An 18,943-nucleotide genomic window follows, 5' to 3' on the forward strand; every position below is an offset into this window, starting at 1 on the left:
TCTTCGAGAGCTCCCGGGTCCTGCTCAGGCTAGTTGACAGCTTTCGGCATCGGCTCACCGTGCTTGACATGACCTTGCCGTATAGTGCAGGTCAGGCGTAAGTCTTGTTGGGCACGCAATGGCAGCACCCTTCCGAAGTGCGGGTGCATCTGGTGAGCATTAGAAGTACCCTGCGTGTTGCGGAATTATCCTGTGCCTCCGTGACTGTGCCGTTTTTGATGCTGGGTTCCCGGCATCGCACTCACGATCACGTGACATGATGCCATGGATCTCACTCGCTCGTGGACATGGATGCACTGTCCGTCCGGTGGTGGGAAAGCGAGAACGAGCGAGCAGACAGACACTACTGGAAGGCCCTGGTGGCACATCTCTGCTCATCACTCACTCTTAAAAGCACGAAACCCGCCAAGGCCGGATTGAGGGGTGACCCACCGGGACAGCCGCACGCTTGCAGCGCAGCAGGCGGACTCGGAAAGGCAGGTGACGATGCACTTTGCGCTGCGTTGCTGATGCGCCAATAGGTGAGGACAACTTCTTTCATGGTCGTGTGCTTGAGTTGTGAGGAGTATTTTCTGGCATGATTCTGCTTCTGCATTGGCCCTCTGCGTATGGACACAGCGCCTCTGTTCGGCCTATCATTCCCGCTGTTTCTCTCCTGCGGCTGCTCCCTTCGGATGCGCGCACTTTGATTGCGACAGATGGCCGACTCACCACGCCTTGATCGCGAACATGTAAGGAAGGGGAACGAGAGTAGCAGTCATTACCGAGGCCGCTCGCAAGGTCGTGGAAGGAGTGCGGAGCGTGTGAGAGATGTTGTGACGGGGGAGCGTACGGGGCGAGTAGAACGTCAGGAGCCAAAGCCAGGCACCGCTCACCGATCTCCTCCACACTTTTCGACTGCACGAGCACAATCACCTTCTCCATCAGCGAATCATCGACGCCCTCGTGCGAATAGTAGGAGCCGCTCACCTCCGGCTCGACTGAGCGGAGAAAAGGCAAAGGGTGAACGTGCTCAACCAAGCACATCCAGCCGGAGGCGGAGTGCTGACCGTGCCTCTTACATCAAGAACCACCGCCCTTCTCCATCAGCGGAGAAACGGCGTCGAGACAGGTCACGTTCGCAATCAACGCAGCGCCACAAACATCGTCGCCATCATCGGAGCGGAAGCGGAGACCGATCTTACTCTCGCACACGGCAGCGAAAAAGAGACGGTGAAACCTCGCCGAAGCCCACCAGGGGCCAAGAAACAGTGGCTCCAGGGCGGGGTGCAAGCACCGACCAGCGCTTTCGATCCCGATCGAGAGACTCGCGCTACGGTCGGGACTCTGCAAAGCTAGGAAGGGCATCTCCAAACCACGCGCACGGCCGGAGAAAAGAAGAAGAAGAACGCTACCATAGTAGTCGACATCCGCCGCGGCGTGACACGAGAGGCCGAGGCTCGACCTCGCCACCTCGCCGTGACCGCCGATCGGAGCGTGAGCGAGTGGTAGATTCTCGGCATCATAGGCAGAGCAGAGAAGACGAAAACTACCACGACTCGCGGTCTCGGAGGTCACCACTGCCGCCTAGTGGAGGTCGGCGGCATCACCGCCAGCACTCTCGATCTCCAGGAGATCGACAAGCGAGGCCAAATAGCCGCGACAGCGCTCGCCGTGAGCGATACCCGCCGTCTACTCGACAGGGAGAACGTGCTCCCAGGAGATCACTCAGCAAAGAGAGTCGCCACTCACACCGTGACGAGCGAGATCGTGACGACGATATGTACAACCGAGGGGGGCCCTACAGCGGCTATCATGGCTACCCACCCGCCCATTCACCGTATGGCCACGGCAGCTACCCACCATCGAACTACCCCTCTCACGCACCATCACCGATGCATGGCTACCCGCAACAGCACTCGCCGTACGGCTACCAGCAAGGCCCACCATCTCAACCTGGTGTGCCATACTATCAGCCCAGGCCGTCGCGGCAGTTTGCTAACACGCCATCACATCCTGAGAACCAAACACTGCAGCGGGGCGGCATCGCGCAGCGTGGAGGTCGAGGCCACTTCGCCAACCTGTCATGGACGCCAGGAGACGGCACTAGAGGTGGCACTCTCGTCCAGCCAGGTGAGAAGTCGCGCGAAGGCTCACTAGCCGCTCAAGGTCCGTCTGCGAAGGATGCAGATCCCGAGGATGATGACAATCCGTTTCGGCCACCCGCTGATTTGCGTGCGGAAGACGAGAGTGTGAAGAAGAAGCGGAAGATCACACCTGCTGGAGCCGGGTCACGACCTGCGTCAGTGATTGCCGCTGTAGGTGTTGGCCCAAGTATGTCGCAGGACAAAGAAGCTGCAGCGGAGACGGAGAAGAACAAGATTTCATTCTCCATCAAAGGCAGAGCAAGCCAAGCTGCAGCAGCAGCAGAGAAGGTGCCAAGTGTGGTCAAGCTGGAGACTTCACCACTCGTGGCGAAGAAGACGCCAGCACCGGTGTCACCGCTCGTGCAAACTGCTGTTCCGAAAAGCCAGAACTACGTGGGCAACACCAGGCTTGAGCCACCATCAGCCAGGAAGCCCTCGCCTCCGGCAGTAAGGAAGGAAACCGTGCGGAAGAAGCGGCTAAAGGCAAGACCGAGCTTGAGCGAAGACTTTGCGGCGTCAGACAGTGTGTACTACAGAAAGACGGGCAACGAGTCTGTCATTGGCAGCGGCACGTACGGCAAGGTTTACAAGGCAATACATGTGTATAGTGGCCGGATGGTGGCGCTTAAGAAGATTCGTATGGAAGGCGAGCGCGATGGAGTAAGTGATTTGGAAGTCAAAGGGTCGAAATGCATACTGACATCCTATAGTTCCCAGTCACAGCCACGCGCGAGATCAAGCTGCTACAGTCGCTAAACCACGTTAATGTGGTGCCATTGCAAGAAGTCATGGTGGAGAAGAACGACTGCTTCATGGTCTTCGAGTACTTGGCACACGATCTGACCGGCTTGCTGAACCACCCAACTTTCACTCTCACCGAAGCCCACAAGAAGCACCTCGCCAAGCAAATGTTCGAAGGCCTGGAGTATCTACACCGGAGAGGCGTGCTACACCGTGACATCAAAGCGGCCAACATCCTGATCTCGAAGACCGGCGAGCTGAAGTTCGCTGACTTTGGGCTTGCGCGCTTTTACGAGAAGCCGAAGAAGCAAGACTATACCAACCGTGTCATTACCATCTGGTACCGCCCTCCCGAACTACTCCTCGGCGAGACGCAGTACGGCCCGGCTGTGGACATCTGGAGCGCCGCCTGCGTGCTCGTCGAAATCTTCACCCGCCACGCAATCTTCCCCGGCGACGGCGGCGAAATCTCCCAACTCGACAAAATCCACGCCGTCCTTGGCACCCCCTCCCGTAGCGAATGGCCCGGCATCACGGATCTGCAATGGTACGAGCTGCTGCGCCCCACCCACCGCATCGCGTCCACCTTCGCGGAGAAGTATAAACACCGTGTCAGCGCCGACGCATTTGAGTTGCTGGAGGCTATGTTTAGCTATGATCCGGCGAATCGGCCGACGGCGGCGGATGTGCTGGAGCATGGGTATTTCACCGTGGAGGAGCCCCGAGCGCAGCAGGTGTGGGAACTGGCGGATTTGGAGGGGGATTGGCATGAGTTTGAGAGTAAGGCGTTGAGGAAGGAGAAGGAGAGACAGGAGAGGGAGGCGAGGAGGAGGGAGCGAGAGGGTGGTGAGGGTGGTGCCCAGGGTAAGAGGAAGGCGGAGGAGGGAGCGGCAGCCGGTGTGGCGCCCACGGAGAAGAAGCCTAGGACTTCTGTTGAGGTGACAGGCTAGTGTGGGTCTGTTGGAGATGGTAGCCGACTAGAAGAGACATGTACGGCCATGACAGGGCCTCGTTTGACTGTACTCCACGCCTATCAATTTCACGACCTCGAAAGTGGCTGTGACGGCGACTTTCCCCTGTGCAATGAAGGTTGTATTGCTGGAAGGTTCTTCAGAAACTGGTCGCTGAAAACGCATTTCAAACGCATTATGCAGTGTACGTCAACTCATGCCTCCGTTTACTGCTGCCCTTCTACTCATACAAGACAAACCCTTCTCGACTACACGCACTCCCACTCAGCAAAGACACACCACCTCGCACTGCGGTCCGCCAGCACCAAACCACGCCACGTGCCACGTTCACCGATTTTGATAACAGTCTCCCACGACGTCGTCAACCCATCATCTTCCGCTCCATTCGGTCTCGAAGTATGCTCCTGCTTCCGCGTCAAGCGAATGATCTTCTGACTCGGCGTCTGGATAGCCAGCTTCGCCGGCTTTTGCTGAGCACCGGTCATGCCACCAGCGTTCGAGGAGTAATCGGAGCCGGACTGCGACATGCTTGCAGAAACCATGCTCATGGCACTGCTGGGTCTGATCTGCGGCTGCGGGCTCACGGGTCTACCGTTCGAGCCCGTCCCCCAGGTGTCTGGCGTGAAGCGGGATAGAGAGGAGGGATGCTGGCGCACGCAGAAGACGAAGGTGTTGTTGATGGTTAGTCTGCTGCATTGCGGCTGCGCGACGTAGAGGTCGTGGCGCTGGGCGTGCGGTGTCGGGTGTCGCGCGTGAAAGTCGTAGGGTGGGTTCTGGCCTGTGTGCGACAGTGGGAAGGCCACGGCCAGGGCGTGGGGGTTGTCCTTGATGGAGTGCATGAGCCCACGCTTGCCGGCGTATACCTTCAGCATGCCCTGGCCCTCGTCACTCGGGAGCAGCGCTTTGATGGTGAAGCGTTTGTGGCCGGCGACCCATTCTGTCTGTGCGAAGACAGGCTTCTTCACCACGTCGCCGCTCTCGAAGAGGTCGCCCTCTGGGTCTCTGGCGAAAGCGCGAGCTTCTGTCTCGGCGACGCACTCGATATCCTCCGGTACGGTGATGTGTAAGTGTGCCATCTCCAAGTTTTCCAAGTGCAGCACGCTGGTGCTGAAGTTGGCAAGCTCAATGCCATTCCTGAAGTACGCCGGGCATGCGCAAGGCAGGCTAACCAAGACCTCGTGATCCAAGGGCGGTACGATGTGCTGCTGCTCCGGCAACAGAGGGATGTGAGTGTAGCAGATCTCGCGCGGGCGAGCGAGGAAGTACCACGGCTCCGCAGTCTGGCTACTGGCTGCGCTGTAAGCGCTGCGGCGCGGATTCGTCGGGTTGGCTAGCGAGCAGTCCATGATACGCCACTCTCCGTCCACAATGACAGCGTTCCACCAATGATTCGCACGAGCCACCGTGTCGAGGTCCAGGACTTCGCCCGGCGCCTTGAGATAGCCATGAACTTCTTCGGCATACAAGCCAAGAGCCGTACACATCTCCTGCACGAGCGCAGCAATCTCTCTATTGCATCCACGCTTGGCTGAGATGACACGCCTAGTGTCGACGTCGCCTTCGAAATCTTCTTCCCACGTGATGCGTTCTGACACCCATGTGAAGATGGCACGCAGGCGTTGCACATCGCTACGATGAGGCCGACATACATAGCTTTGAGCAAGTGCGGCTGCTGATATCATAGGCGGCACACTTTGTATGAAGCGTGTGCTCTTGTCCACCAAAGCTAAATTCGGCGTATCGAAGTTGGTGGGCTCATCGATAGCCAATCCATCCAAGCCTTCGTCGCCTTCAGTGAGTTCATTGAGAAGGTCGATAGGGTTCAGGGCGGGCAGGCCCAGCATATCGGAACGTTCAGCACGCTCCTCGCGCTCTCTGCGGCTGAGGGAGTTCGAGCGGTTGACATCGCGCCTGACGTGCATCCACTCGCCTCCTCCGAGACCCATCTCTCGAGCAGCAGAGCTTCCGCCTAATGCTGAGTCAGGCCTGGAGGCAGTACCTCCCGCGAACGCCATAGACCCAATTCCGTTTGACAAGAGGCTCTTCGTTGGACTGCCTGCACGACTGCCCGGCCTGCTCCCAGTGGCACTGCCGATGGTTGAGCGAGCCGTCGCTGCACCAGTTCTGGCAGTGGACTTCGCGGACTCGAGCATCTTCTTGAAGAAACCAGACCTCTTCACCTTCGGGGAACTTAAGCCGCCAAGCACACCTGCCGTCTCCATAGGGTCTTTAGTCCAATCCGCTACCGGTGTGATTGCAGGCTGATGCTGAGATGCGTGACTCTCATGATAGCTTGGTCCGGAGAATGTGCTCTCGGTTCCAGCCATGCTTCGCGCACTGGATCCAATGTCACCCATAGACTTCGTGTGAACCACGCTGAAGGGTCGCTTCTGGCGCTGACTGCCAAGACCGAACTTTCGGCGCGCCAGACTTCCTGCGCTCGTGGCGCTGAAGCCACCAGCAGAGTAGCCGGACATGATGCTGTGGCTTGTAAGCTGAGTGCTCGTGCTGCTTTGTGTCGCTGAAGAAGAGTTCGTCGAATTCGTTGCGTTTGTCTTGGTGGTGTAAGAGCGGTTGAGGCGCTCACGACCTAGCTCGTATGTGGACTTCCTGTGTTTGGTTGTCGGATGTTGTGTCTGCGAATGCAGCGAGCGAGCAGATGAACTGTGACTTGAGTGGCTGCTGGATGTGGCTGGTCGAGACGTAGCCGATTGAGTATGGAGCTCCCGTTCCATGCGCTGCACATAGCTCGCAAGCTCCGGTGGTCCGTCTCGCGAATGCGGCGGCAGTGCGCCGTTTTGGGTTTGAGCGCCATTCAGACCACGTGCATACGGCGCGGTGAACCCAAGGGAGGACTGAGCGCGCTGCTGCGATCCGGTTCGTACTAGCTCATACTCTTCCGGCGACCAAACATCCGGTGTGGGAGGTCCGTCATACTCCTGAACTACGCTCATGTCTTCGAGAGAGGACATCACGTCATTCATCGCATCGCGAAGAGGAGACGGTGTCATGTGGCTTCCGGCAGGTGATACGGAGATGGGTGTACGATTCGCGTGGCGACTGGTATCCACATCTCTGTAGTTGTTGACCACCGAAGGCGCTCTACTTGGCTGATACACAACTCGGTGTGCTGGCGGCGGTGGAGGCGGCGGCGACTCCACTTCCATTCCCAAGTCCATACCATCTGGCTGTGGGCTTGTAGGTCTCCATGGCCGCTGATCGCCAAACGAAGGCGACGGCGACGGCTGTCTCGAGGTTGGCAGCAGTTGTGGGTACGCCGAGCCATCATGGTATGTAGCAGGCAGTGGGGAGCGAGATCTCGGTCGTGCCGGCGACTGAGCACGAGAGGCAGGCTGTGGCGAGGCTGCTCTGTACATCGAGGCAGCCGGCGATGGAGCACGATAGACAGGCTGTGGCGAGGCTGCTCTGTGCATCGTGGCACCCGGCGGCGCCGCATACCGGGGCGTTGGCGTGGGTGAAGGTGATGCAGCAGCTCTTAAAGGTGGCTGAACACTTGGAGATCGCGATAGTCGCCTTGAGTCGTATCCTCTTGGCACTGGCTGCGGGATCCGTGGCGTACTATCTTCGGACGATATCTGGCCTTGACTGCCCTGGCTCTTAAGCGTGCCCATAGGCGCCTGTGTGGTCTTCATCGACGCATATGGTTTGAACTTGGGTTTCGAGGACGGTGCGCTCTTTGTCTGGTTGGCGGGCATGGGTGAGGCATTCCTGCTGTTTGGCGCTGGCTGAAAGCTTTCGTCTAGCACTTTGACGAAGTTGCTCGGGAAGAGACCGATTGCTCGACGGTCCCGACGAAGGCGGCCCATCCACCAGGAGCCATCGCCAGCATTGAGTGCTTCGATGAGATCACCCTCAATGAAGCCGAGATCTTTCTTCGTCTCGCCACCCCATGAGTATGTCGCGCGGCACCAGCATGGGAACCTGTTCGGTAAGCCTGCAGTGGCCATTGGAGTTGTTTGCGAGCGAGTGGGTTACGCAGACTGTGTGGTGCTGATGATGTTAGTGACGATGGATTAGGCGACCGAGAAGTGATGTGCCAATATCATGCACATGGGAGCTCTGTGTGTGTTTTCAAAAGAGAGTGCATTAGAAGGCAATGGTCCTCGTTAGATCGGTGCCATGATTGTTTTGACATGTAAATATGGCCCACGGTCGTTGCGGGAAAGGCGGCTGTTCCTGCAGCCGGCTAAGCCAAGCCCGATTCTAGTGCCGATCTTGTTTCAGAGGGCCAAATGCGGCAGGCCTGCTTCAGCATCCAGGTCTCCCCTCGCGACGGTGTCAACATCTCGTGAACAATGTTTCGGCCAAGTTACCCTTTGATGGCCATGACAATGTCACAGTGAAAATGCAAGTGGCGGTCGGTTTTGTGTCGGAGACTCCCAGCCTTCGAAGGCCCTCAACCACGGACATGTCACGTCATCCGCTGCCTCTTGGGCTAGAAGATCAAACATTATTATTACTGCAGCATATATACTGAATCATTGAATTGCTTCATGCAGGATTTGGCTTCAATCCGATCTGCAGTCTGAGCCTGTCACGCTTCGCTTCCTCGGTACCGGTTCGGTCAGCCTCAAGGGCATTGAGCATCGCATCTACCGTTGTCACTAAGACTGGGTCAGTTGCAGTCGGCAGGGTCTGCACTTTCATGATCAAACTTACAGCCCAGCTTCTTGATCTCCTTGGAGGTTGCAGGAAACTTGTCGAGTGGTTGACCCGTCTTTAGCGAACGTAATGGCTGCAATTTGTCTTCGTCGGAGTTGACGTGGCTGTTAGCCACGCGGGAGACATTGTTGATATTACTTGCAGTGTCAGCATTCAGCGAGCTGGCGCGTGGTTGTTGATTTGCGGCCTCGCTTACATTGCTTTCGTTTTCACTTCGAGCTTCTCGAGCGCCTTCATCGTTGCCTCCTGTGCGTTCGCGGCGGCATTGTCAGGCGTGGGGGCTGTTGTCTCTGCCTGCTTTTTGGCGGGCGTCCCAGCTTTCTTTGGAGTTGAGTTCATTGGCTTTGCAGTCTGCGCCGGCGTCAAAGGCTTGTTTGGCGCAACCTGACCATCTACAGCTGTCTTTGCGGGAGTTTGAGCCGACATTCTGCGCTACTTTGATGAGAGTACGAAAGACGGAACGGAAAGTAGGACAGAAGGAAATGTCTTCAACCTTATCTACACTGCCCGGAAACCTGTACCTTGTGAAGTCTTCCCAACAAAAGATGTGGTCGAGCTGACGAAATGTTGGATGTGAAACTTGGAGTGGCGTCAGCATTCTCCACAGCGGCACGGGCGTCCACGTGATGCCGTCCGCGGTCGACTGGTAACCCGCCTCCGACGGCGCTAAGGAGCTGTCTCCGTGGCACAAGGCTCACAGCTTCACCGGTACCCACCAAGGCAACCAAGCGGCCTCCTCTCCTAGATTCCCTTCCACGCTCTGTCAACTCCTAGTTGTTCTCTCGCGCACTGTCAAACAACAACTTCCAATTGACCGCATTGTCTGCCCATAGCTTGCATAAGCATGGTCAGAAACACCGCCTCGATGCAATCACTCCGCAATAGCATGAGCGAGCTTGATCTCACGTCTGCCACCAAGTCGCAGAGTGCTTCTCGACCACTCAGCCAGATGTCACCTGTGCCATTGCCGCCACAAGAGCAAATGTATCAGGTCCAACAGCAGATACAGCAACAGAAGCAGCTGCAGCAACAGATACACCAACAGCAGCAGCAGCAGCAACAGCAACACGCTTCTGTCAGCCTCCACCAGCCCACCCAGGTCATCGGCAACAATCCCTACACCAAGTGGTTGATGACGCAAATTGCTACAGGACAAGCCACGCCCGAGCAGCGATCTGAATGGGAACAGCATATTGCTGCTATGAAGGCAATGCGTGCACCCATGCCGCCTCCAAAAGGGCCACTCGATCATCGCACGTTACCTGGGCTGTCTCCGGCTCAAGGTGTCACTGTTCCGGAAGCTCCATCCAGCCAGGCTCCGTCACAGACGCAAGACTACTATATGCAGCTCATGCTTTTGGAGCAGCAGAACAAGCAGAGGCTTGCCATGGCTCGGGCGCAGATTGAGCAGCAGGCGCAACAAACTGGGCGGCCCACGCCTCCGAACCAGCAATGTGCCTGCACCTCGTGTAGCACGCATCGAGACCTCCATAAGCCAAAGAGTAATGGAGCTCCGGCAGTGGGTGCACCAATGCACAGCGTCCCGCAACCGGCCGCTACTCAGCACACTCCACGAATCCATGCTCACGAGGACTATGAGTTGCAGCTTAGACTCCTTGAGCAGCAGAACAAGAGGAGACTGCTGCTGGCGAAGCAGGAAATGGAGGCTTCATGCCAGTCTCCTGTTGGTGCTGGCAGCGATCTCGACGTGCAGCCTAAGCTCCAAATGCAAGGATTGCAAAACGAGAGGCCGCTGGAGAGGCAGCAACTGGAGGCCTTGAACCAAAACATGCCAAGTCTGGGTAACGACGCCCTAACTCAAGGCGCTCGCGTTAAGGTCGAGGAGCTTCCGAAGAAGGCAGAAAGCTCGAACCCGAGGCAAGCTACCAGGCACAATGCCGCCAAATATACTCAGCCTTTCTGTGAGTTCTTGACGAAAAACCCTACGGTTTTTCATGCTGTTCAGGCCATCAAGGATGAACTCGAGGAAGCTGGCTTTACCGCCATGTCTGAGCGTAATGAGTGGAAGTTGGAGGCTGGCAAGAGCTACTATGTCAGCCGCAACGGCTCCGCGCTCATTGCATTCACGGTTGGAGGCCAGTACAAGTCGGGCAATGGTGCTGCCATCTTGGCAGGGCATGTTGATGCGCTCACAGCTAAGCTTAAGCCCGTATCGCAGGTGCCGAACAAGGTAAGTCAATGTCCAGGTGTCTATTCTGACCACTACTGACCCCTTATGCACCATTATAGGCGGGCTACGTCCAACTTGGTGTTGCACAATACGCTGGCGCGCCAAACACAACCTGGTGGGATCGTGACCTCGGCATCGGCGGACGTGTGTTGATTAAGGAAGGAGACAAGATCGTTACGAAGCTTGTGAAGCTCGACTGGCCGATTGCTCGCATTCCAACGCTGGCGCCTCATTTCGGTGCGGCTGCGAATGGTCCGTTCAACCCTGAAACGCAGATGGTACCCATTATCGGGCTGGAGGACACATCAAGCTCAGCCACGCCGATTCAGACCGCCGAGCCCTTCAGCAATCCATCTCTGATCGGCCAAGGCTCCAACTACGGCGCCAGCTTTGTCTCCACCCAGCCTCCGAGACTTGTGAAGGCGATTGGAAACGCCCTCGGTCTCCGCATGGACACTTACAGCTCGATCGTGAATTGGGAGCTTGAGCTCTTCGATACCCAACCTGCGACCGTCGGAGGCCTGGACAAGGAGTTCATCTTCGCCGGCCGTATCGACGACAAGCTTTGCTCCTGGGCAGCCGTTCAGGCGCTCATCGAAAGCCAGGATCAAAGTAAGGACAGTTCGATCATCAAAGTCGCTGCCCTGTTCGACGATGAAGAGATCGGCTCTCTACTCCGCCAAGGCGCACGCGGCAACTTCCTGCCGCAGACCCTCGAGCGCGCCGTGTGCTCCCTCGCAGGCAGCGCGCCCGGCCCCGACCTCATGGGCCGCGTGTACGCAAACAGCTTCCTCGTCTCCTCCGACGTCACGCACGCCGTCAACCCGAACTTCCTCAACGTCTACCTCGAGAACCACGCCCCACATCTCAACACCGGCCTAGTCGTTTCGGCGGACAGCAACGGCCATATGACAACTGACGCCGTCTCCACTGCTGTGCTGACTCGCTGCGCAGATACAGTTGGCGCGAAGCTGCAGGTCTTCCAGATTCGGAATGACAGTCGCAGTGGCGGTACTGTCGGACCGATGTTGTCGAGCATGACTGGTATCAGAGCGATCGATGCGGGTATCCCGCAGCTTTCGATGCACAGCATACGTGCCACGACTGGCAGTCTTGACCCTGGTTTGGGTGTCATCTGCTTCATGGGCTTCCTCAATGCGTTTGAGAAGGTGGACATGGAGTTCCGGCATTAGTTGATTCCTGGATGGTAGTCGGTGCATGGACCTGTTCTCAGGACGACGAACACCTGCCCGGAACGTTGTGGATGGGAAGACGGACAGAAGCGTGGGAGCATTTTCTTCGACCTCCGAGCAGATTGCGAGTATGTACCCTCCCCTACCGAAACGGTAGCCACAAGGCCTGCGAACTACATAGCCACGAGATTGTTGATTCATAAGAGGCATGCATTGTTCCACAGATTTGCACGTCGGTCTCATTGGGCACCTGACAAGAACACAGCTTGAGAGCGAGGTTTTGCGACATCGGCTTCCACGATCCATGAAACGCCGCTCACACTCCTTGCTTTGCTTCGGAATGGACTTCATGCAGGCACTTCCAGCCTTGCAGAGCACATCACCATCAGCGCGTTCACTTAGGCGTCGCGACCCAGTATGTCGTGTCGTTTATGCGCTCGCCAGCCTCTGTGGTATTTCGCCGCCACCGCGTGAAGGAGTAACAGGAAGGCCGCTTCAGTAAGCCATCTACCAAGCGTGCTGGTCCATTTTCAACATAACTTGGAGAACACCTGCAGACTTATTGAGAGGGATCGTTAAGATTCCATGGGAAGAATGAGATTGTGGAATTTCTTCAAGTCAGTATCAGAGAAGGCTCCAGGTGACTATGATCCTGGACGTAGCGGCCGGGTGGGCTTGTTCGCCATCGTTGCGCTGCAGCACGCCCTTTTGTGGAGCTCGCTATATGTCCTGGGAAGCGAAACGTACCTGCTCATCGAGCACGATATCGGAGGCGATGTCCTGGTCTCTGCGATGATGCTGTTCGTGGCCGTGAGTGATGAGAGAGCTCGTCGGTCGAGCAACAGCCGGCTAACTTGAATGTACAGGGTGGCAGCTCCTTGGTATATCTAACGCTACAAAACGCGGCTGCGATGTTGTTCGTGCAGAGGTCGGACGTCCACGTTCAACCGAACAAGAAGCGTGCAATGCAGTGGCTTGCACTCATATCAATTCGACTTAGTGTCACAGCCTGGCTCGCTGCTTGCGGCCTCAATGTTACCTCCACATTCGCTCGGCAGCCATACTGCTCGCGGATTGGGAACCGTACAGATTCCGGCGGGTTCATCAACACAAGCGTCGCCTGCATTGTTCAGCGCACCGATGTCGGTGCGAGCTCGGTTTGCTTGTAGGTACAATTATTCCAGTCATGCTGATCTTGTTGTTGACAGGTACAGGCTCGCGGCAATCCTGCTCTTCATCCTCTTACACAAGATCACGGAGACGTTTCGCGCCCGTCTCTTCGGCATCGTGGAACATCCGGCAGATATTCCTCCGACACTCCCATGTTACGCCGTCCCCGGGCGAGCGAAAGCCTTGGATATGTCGTTCAACTGCCGATCATTGAGTTCACTTTCCTCGCACACTCTCGTCGCATCGCCAAGCGATTCGACAGCACAGCTCCTCCCAGCATGCCCAGGGAAAGCTGTCATTGGCCTAGGCATCGTCTACGGCCCACCGACACGGAAACAATCAGCGCCATCCCTCCTCATGCCGAGACCTTCACTGTCTTCCATACGCACTCACACCACAATGGCGACCCTCCCACCTCGGTCACCGTTACTACCGCTGCCTGCATATTTCCCAAACAAGTACCGCAGACTCAGCGCCATACCGCAGGCCATTCACTCACCACGCATTCACAAGCTACCTAAGCTGGACAGATCAAGAAGCTACAAGGCGGTCAAAATGATCCCACCGTCGCCTATCCTTTGCGCGCGGAATTTGGCGGCGTTCAATAGAAGCACGGAGTCACTGTCAAGCGTCTACAGTCGGAGCGTCAGTGGCGAGAAGCGTTCTTCCGTTCCTGGTGTATCTCTGGGTGAAGCCAGTCGCAGTTATAGCTCGACTACCTGTACGATTGTGGTCAGAAGTCCGCTTGGGACAATGCGCATGGAGAATGATCCAGACGTGGCCGCGGTGCTGGAATGGGACATCAAAGGCCTCACCATTCAATGATGTCTCGGACGCTGATACCGAGATTGATGATGCAGAATCTCTACAACGACATCTGCCTACCGGAAACGCTACTCGCCAATACGGAGGATCGGGAAGCTGGCCCTTCCGAAGCGAAGAACAAGTGACAAACGCTTCGCACTCGCCCACTGAGACAATTAATGAAACAGTAAGAGCTGGTATTAAGCCTTCTTAATGATCCGGAAAGTCAGAGATGGCCGGTAATTGTTCTTGAGCAAGCATCTCGTCGATTGTGCTTCAAGGCACTCATCACCTGGCCGATAGCGAAGGCACCGATACCGTGTCAATCAGACCTAGCCTTTGTGTGCCCATTCAGACCTCTAGCATATTCGGTCGTAGCGTCAAGTACTTCATGTACCTTCATGTCTGTACTTACCCTGAACTTTCTGCCACGCCACTCTATCTGTGAGCCGCCCCACAATGCCCAAGTTTCCACCGGCGAAGCGATGAGCTCCCTTACCACCCATGCCCGCAACCACTGCCAGAACGGTCGCAGCATACCGTCCCCTCTCAGCAAGCGAGCAAACTCTGGAGTGTCTTCGTCCATTTCCACGTAACTGGCAGAGTTCAGTCGCAAGTACATTATGCGGTCCGCAAGGCACCAGATGCTGACGCTCAGAAGCCACACAAGGGCAAAGGCAGTCCACGTTTTCGGTATGCCGAGATACGTCCCAAAGAACGGCAAGGTGGTGATGGCGAAGGCACCATGAACTGAGCAAAGCAGGCTCTCAGTCGCCGGCTCAACGAACGTGGCAATGGGCACAGCGAACATCCTCGCGCGATTCCATCTGATCCTTCGATTCCAGTAGCCTTTGACGCTCATGCTCGTCATCGGCTGCAGGGCGACGTCTCCCCAGCAAAGTGCGTGCCGGCCCCATACTTCTCCTGCCTTCTCAGCCGGAATCTGATTTTTGAACAGTAAGTTGCCAAGAAGGTAGTCCTCACAGATATTGCTACTGAAGTAGTCAACGCCTTGACCTGAAGTGAGACTGTCAAGGTGCGACCGCCGCACCATATTGGACTTGCCGTTGCTGGCATTGATGATGAGTAAGGAGTTGGCGGCGACATAGAACTTGCCGTGAGCGGTAGAGAGGAACATCTCTTCCACGCGGCCACCGCCGGTATTCCAGAAGCTGCGTTGTTGCCGTGCGTTGGGTAGGCTGAGGGAGATGTCTTGGCCGTCAGTGTCGGTACGATCGGAGTCGAGGTTGCCACTCTGCATAAGCTGTCTTGCTTGACTCTGGATTGCCTCGGGCTCGACATCGACCACCAGCGGTAGGTGATGAACGAACTTGTACTTGCGGTTCGTGCCCTTCCCTTCCAACCGAGCGACCATCCTGCCAAGCACGCCCTTTGCCACCCAGACATTGCAATCAAGGAACCATACAACGTCACCAACAGTTTCCCGGTAGGCACGGCTCATGTTTCGGATCTTTGGGTTGGGTCCAAGGTTGAGTGTGCCATCTTGGAGCACGGCATCCTCCGCCTCAATCAGAATTTGCACGTCGATGTCTGGGAAGTCCTGGACAAGGCGCTCAAGGGTCGGCAGAGATGGCTCGCTACGATCGGCAATGCAGAAGCGTATGTGAACCTTCTCACGCGGATACTTCTGCCGGACAGTGCAAGCCAGACATTCATAGAGACATGGCTCCACTCCTTTGATGGGACGGATGATAGTCACATGCGGAGCGTCAGCGCCCCATTGTACGATTGGTGGCGGCTTTCTGTAGCTTCGTAATCTACATCTGCATTAGCTGGGTATCATTCGTGATGGTTTCGAGTGGCATACGTCTGCACAAAGCCAACGGCGCATACTGTGCAGACCACACAGTACCAGATGAAGCTGCCTGTAGCCGCCAGAAGGATCAATGTAGACGCATATTTGCCTCCGTAAGACACCAACGTGTCTCTGGCAACTCCAGGGTCAAGCATATGTAGTCAAGCATTTGCGATTGTATTTTTACATTTTGGCGTGAGTCCGCGACTCGCATTGGCTTCAATCTGCACGCCCCACTTTGGCATGTTTACACTTGCAATCAACAACGAGTGATTCTTCTATCCCATCGCAACGAGGACTGCTTACTGTATCATTACGAGAGGGGGATAGCCATGCAGTCAAGCCCACCCGTACGCGCCTGGAAGCGACCTGCTTCGCCCACAGACTCGCACTATTCGCTTGATCTGGGCGCGTTAGAGGTCGACGGTCGCAACAATGGTGACTCTCCGGTCGCTCAAAAGCGCGTAGATCGCATCCTGAGCGAGGACATAGACGGACCAAGCGACTTCACGGACAACATGATGCAGTGGATGCAGCGTGGAACCATGGGAAGAGGCACAGTAAGAAGCGCGAAGCACTCGATGCAGCGACGGCTTGAACGGGGCGCAGACGGCGGCGCAAACAGTGGCAAGCAGGACAATGATCTCGGACTACCACTCTCACCGGTTGAGAATGATAACGGGACTGCAAGCCATCATACTCCCGATCATAGTCCACCCAAAGACTCGCCGTGGCACGAACAGCCTCCGCACATCAACGCGCTGTCTGGCGCCGACGAGAGGCAAGACAGCTCAGACTGGGATCCCTATGCGCCATCTGGTACTCCTCACCCTTCGGCACAGAACCAGATTCTTCAGCCCACCGTAGCGGACTACCTCACCGAGCTCACGCCCGCGCATGCTCCGTCTCTCCGCCTGACGACGAGGACTCTTTCCCAGCGAAGGGAGCGATCTCCGCAACGGAGCGAGCCTCCCTCACCAGCCCGAGCATCAAGCGCCACTCTCTCCCCGACTCGTTCGCCAGTAATGCAGCGCTCCCAGCCGGTCAATGTCAGCTCGCCATTCACCGAGCCGGAAGCGCACCGGCAGCTGGTAAGGGAGACACGCCAGCTGCAAGCACGCTGTCAGCAGCTTCAAAGCCTCAACAGTGCGCTTAAAGAGGCACTAGATGAAGAGCAGCGTGTGCGCAGGCAGGAGAAAGCGGCGTTCGAGGTGCAGCAGGCAAGTGTTATTCGACACGAGCAAGATGTGGAAAAGGTGAGGATGGAAACTTTGGAGCAAGTGGCGAGCCTCCGTCAGGTGTGTGGTGAGCAGAAGAATCGCATCGAGGAGCTAGAAGCGGAGACGAGAGCACTCCGCCGCAAAAATGAAGAATTCGATGCACGGAGTAACTTCATCAACGGCGAGCTGGAGCAGGTGAAAGAAGAAGCCGACAGTGTGCACGCAAAGAAGGCTGCTGCAGATGAAGCCACTGCAGCGTTACGGATCGAGCTGGAAGCCGCTCGAAAGGACAATGATCAGACCAAGCAGCTCGCGAGCGAAGAGACACAACGTGCTCTCCAGGACGCTAGTGATCTACGTAAGCAAATCAACGAACTAGGGCAGCAGCTTCGGGACGAAGCCATCGCGCATGACGATGAAGTACGAAAGCTGGAAACGACACAGAAGCGTGAGCTCGCCGAAGCAAAGGCTGACAGCGACTCTGCGCGGAATGAGCTCGAAGCAAATCAGTCGCTCTTCAACGATGCAGTCGTCGATCGCGATGCCGCGCAAGACTCGCTCGCCGCGCTACAGTCCGATCTTGAAGCGGCACGAGGCGATCTGTCGACCGCACACGCCGAGATTGGAAGCTTGAAGCAATCGAGCGTAGTTGTAGGCGCCGAAGCCGACGCTCTGCGTGCGGAGCTTGAACTTGCGGCCGAAGTGAACGCCGCGCTCGATGCCAAGATCTCTAACGCGATTCGTAAGCGCGAAAAGTACTGGCGAAGTCGGCTGGCGGAGAGCGAGCAGGAGAGGCAGACGATGGCTAAGGCACTGCTAAAGCAGTGGGGGCGGGAGGAAGTTGGGATGGAAGATCCGCAGGCGTTCGAGTTCAGATACCATCTGCGCGGTTGTCCGAAGGAGGCTGCAGTGTAGCCAAGATCGTGAAGCTTGAGATTCGGCACTCGATAGAACACGTGGCGCGTAACGTTGGTTTCCGCACGGTATCGAAATCAGTTGTAGAATGATTATGCAAGCCTGTCATAACAGTCCCTTCCTAGCCAGCTCAATCTTCCTTGCCGCCTCTCCCGGCGCCCATCCACCTTTACTCACGCACGCCATACTACCGTCCCCGAACTCTACCTTGTCCTCCACCGCTGGGAAAGCGCAAGGGCAATGGTGTGGAAAGTGAACGCATGATAGAGTGTGCGGGCAGAGATATTTGTCGCAGTGAGCTTGGTAAAGTCAGTAGGAGGATGGCTGGGCCGAGTGGTTCGTGGTTTAAGGAGCTCACTTACCGGCCTCGTACTGCTGCTGGTACCACACTGAGTCTGAGCCGGCCTGCTGTGGTTGTTGCTGTTGCTGCTGTCCAGTGAACATTTGCTCAAAGAATTGAAATTGAGCGGAGGCGGGCAGGACGAGCAGAAGAAGAGACGCGAGAGCAATGTAGAGCTTCATTGTGACCGTATAGATATCGTGCCGCGTCTTAGCTAACCAACTGGAGTCGCAAGAGGCTCAGGGAAGGGAAGGTGGTGTTGTCCTTCGATACGACAAAGGTATCGGCACCGTCGGCTAAATGTTTCTCTGTGCACAGACAGCATGCTCGAAATCTTCTCCAAACACCTCAGCATTAATTCTGCAAAGCGAATATATTGACCACACATTGTCAAGTCATCTACCGCCAACATGCATCTGATGTACACCCTCGATACTGCTGGCAAGCGTGTGTATACACTCAAGAAGATCACCGACGGCGAGGTCACCAAATCAGCACACCCAGCGAGATTCTCGCCTGACGACAAGTACTCTAGGTGCGCAACCCGCCGGCCAACGTGGCCATGGGCGGTCCTTGCTAATGTAGTTATAGGCATAGAGTGACCCTGAAGAAGCGCTATGGTCTTCTGATCACACAGCAGAGTAAGCTCGTTGCGCTTTCCACACGTGAAATTAATCCGAAGACTGACTGGCAAGCAGAGGACAAGAAGGTGCTCGGACAATGAGCTAAGCCTTGAGAGTCGTGTTCGGTATCAGCGAGGAGTCAGGCGTCCT

The 18,943-nt window shown here is 56.4% G+C and overlaps 9 protein-coding genes across 9 annotated transcripts; 5 read left to right on the forward strand and 4 right to left on the reverse strand.

Annotated features, from left to right (window-relative positions):
• Positions 1–2,315: 2,315 nt before the first annotated feature.
• On the forward strand, positions 2,316–3,817 carry BAUCODRAFT_75399 (uncharacterized protein; the record flags this gene model as incomplete). Its single annotated transcript, XM_007680632.1, has 2 exons — positions 2,316–2,786; positions 2,837–3,817. 2 exons carry the CDS (start codon positions 2,316–2,318, stop codon positions 3,815–3,817), a joined length of 1,452 nt encoding a protein of 483 aa, XP_007678822.1.
• A 73-nt stretch (positions 3,818–3,890) lies between these two features.
• On the reverse strand, positions 3,891–8,243 carry BAUCODRAFT_222802 (uncharacterized protein). Its single transcript, XM_007680873.1, has one exon. The coding sequence runs from the start codon at positions 7,804–7,806 to the stop codon at positions 4,087–4,089; it is 3,720 nt and encodes a 1,239-aa protein (XP_007679063.1). The 5' UTR covers positions 7,807–8,243; the 3' UTR covers positions 3,891–4,086.
• BAUCODRAFT_36634 (uncharacterized protein) lies at positions 8,215–9,053 on the reverse strand. Its single transcript, XM_007680483.1, has 3 exons — positions 8,718–9,053; positions 8,519–8,658; positions 8,215–8,463 (listed from the first exon to the last, which is right to left on the reverse strand). Exons 1-3 carry the CDS (start codon positions 8,945–8,947, stop codon positions 8,351–8,353), a joined length of 483 nt encoding a protein of 160 aa, XP_007678673.1. The 5' UTR covers positions 8,948–9,053; the 3' UTR covers positions 8,215–8,350.
• A 1,257-nt stretch (positions 9,054–10,310) lies between these two features.
• Positions 10,311–11,905, forward strand: BAUCODRAFT_74522 (uncharacterized protein; the record flags this gene model as incomplete). Its single annotated transcript, XM_007680571.1, has 2 exons — positions 10,311–10,712; positions 10,772–11,905. 2 exons carry the CDS (start codon positions 10,311–10,313, stop codon positions 11,903–11,905), a joined length of 1,536 nt encoding a protein of 511 aa, XP_007678761.1.
• A 585-nt stretch (positions 11,906–12,490) lies between these two features.
• On the forward strand, positions 12,491–13,900 carry BAUCODRAFT_26352 (uncharacterized protein; the record flags this gene model as incomplete). The annotated part of the gene is made up of 3 exons (XM_007680372.1): positions 12,491–12,715; positions 12,772–13,070; positions 13,114–13,900. The coding sequence occupies 3 exons, from the start codon at positions 12,491–12,493 to the stop codon at positions 13,898–13,900; spliced, it is 1,311 nt and encodes a 436-aa protein (XP_007678562.1).
• Positions 13,901–13,911: 11 nt separating this feature from the next.
• BAUCODRAFT_112951 (glycosyltransferase family 21 protein) lies at positions 13,912–15,850 on the reverse strand (the record flags this gene model as incomplete). The annotated part of the gene is made up of 2 exons (XM_007680874.1): positions 13,912–15,657; positions 15,708–15,850. The coding sequence occupies 2 exons, from the start codon at positions 15,848–15,850 to the stop codon at positions 14,202–14,204; spliced, it is 1,599 nt and encodes a 532-aa protein (XP_007679064.1). The 3' UTR covers positions 13,912–14,201.
• A 177-nt stretch (positions 15,851–16,027) lies between these two features.
• Positions 16,028–17,830, forward strand: BAUCODRAFT_150370 (uncharacterized protein; the record flags this gene model as incomplete). The annotated part of the gene is made up of 1 exon (XM_007680875.1): positions 16,028–17,830. One exon carries the CDS (start codon positions 16,028–16,030, stop codon positions 17,828–17,830), a length of 1,803 nt encoding a protein of 600 aa, XP_007679065.1.
• A 38-nt stretch (positions 17,831–17,868) lies between these two features.
• On the reverse strand, positions 17,869–18,403 carry BAUCODRAFT_36638 (uncharacterized protein). The gene is made up of 2 exons (XM_007680484.1): positions 18,193–18,403; positions 17,869–18,129 (listed from the first exon to the last, which is right to left on the reverse strand). The coding sequence occupies exons 1-2, from the start codon at positions 18,350–18,352 to the stop codon at positions 17,936–17,938; spliced, it is 354 nt and encodes a 117-aa protein (XP_007678674.1). The 5' UTR covers positions 18,353–18,403; the 3' UTR covers positions 17,869–17,935.
• A 177-nt stretch (positions 18,404–18,580) lies between these two features.
• BAUCODRAFT_150371 (uncharacterized protein) lies at positions 18,581–18,894 on the forward strand (the record flags this gene model as incomplete). The annotated part of the gene is made up of 3 exons (XM_007680876.1): positions 18,581–18,705; positions 18,762–18,811; positions 18,869–18,894. 3 exons carry the CDS (start codon positions 18,581–18,583, stop codon positions 18,892–18,894), a joined length of 201 nt encoding a protein of 66 aa, XP_007679066.1.
• Between the last annotated feature and the right edge of the window lie 49 nt (positions 18,895–18,943).

Source organism: Baudoinia panamericana, assembly GCF_000338955.1.
Source record: "Baudoinia panamericana UAMH 10762 unplaced genomic scaffold BAUCOscaffold_10, whole genome shotgun sequence".
Taxonomy (NCBI): Eukaryota; Fungi; Ascomycota; class Dothideomycetes; order Mycosphaerellales; family Teratosphaeriaceae; genus Baudoinia; species Baudoinia panamericana.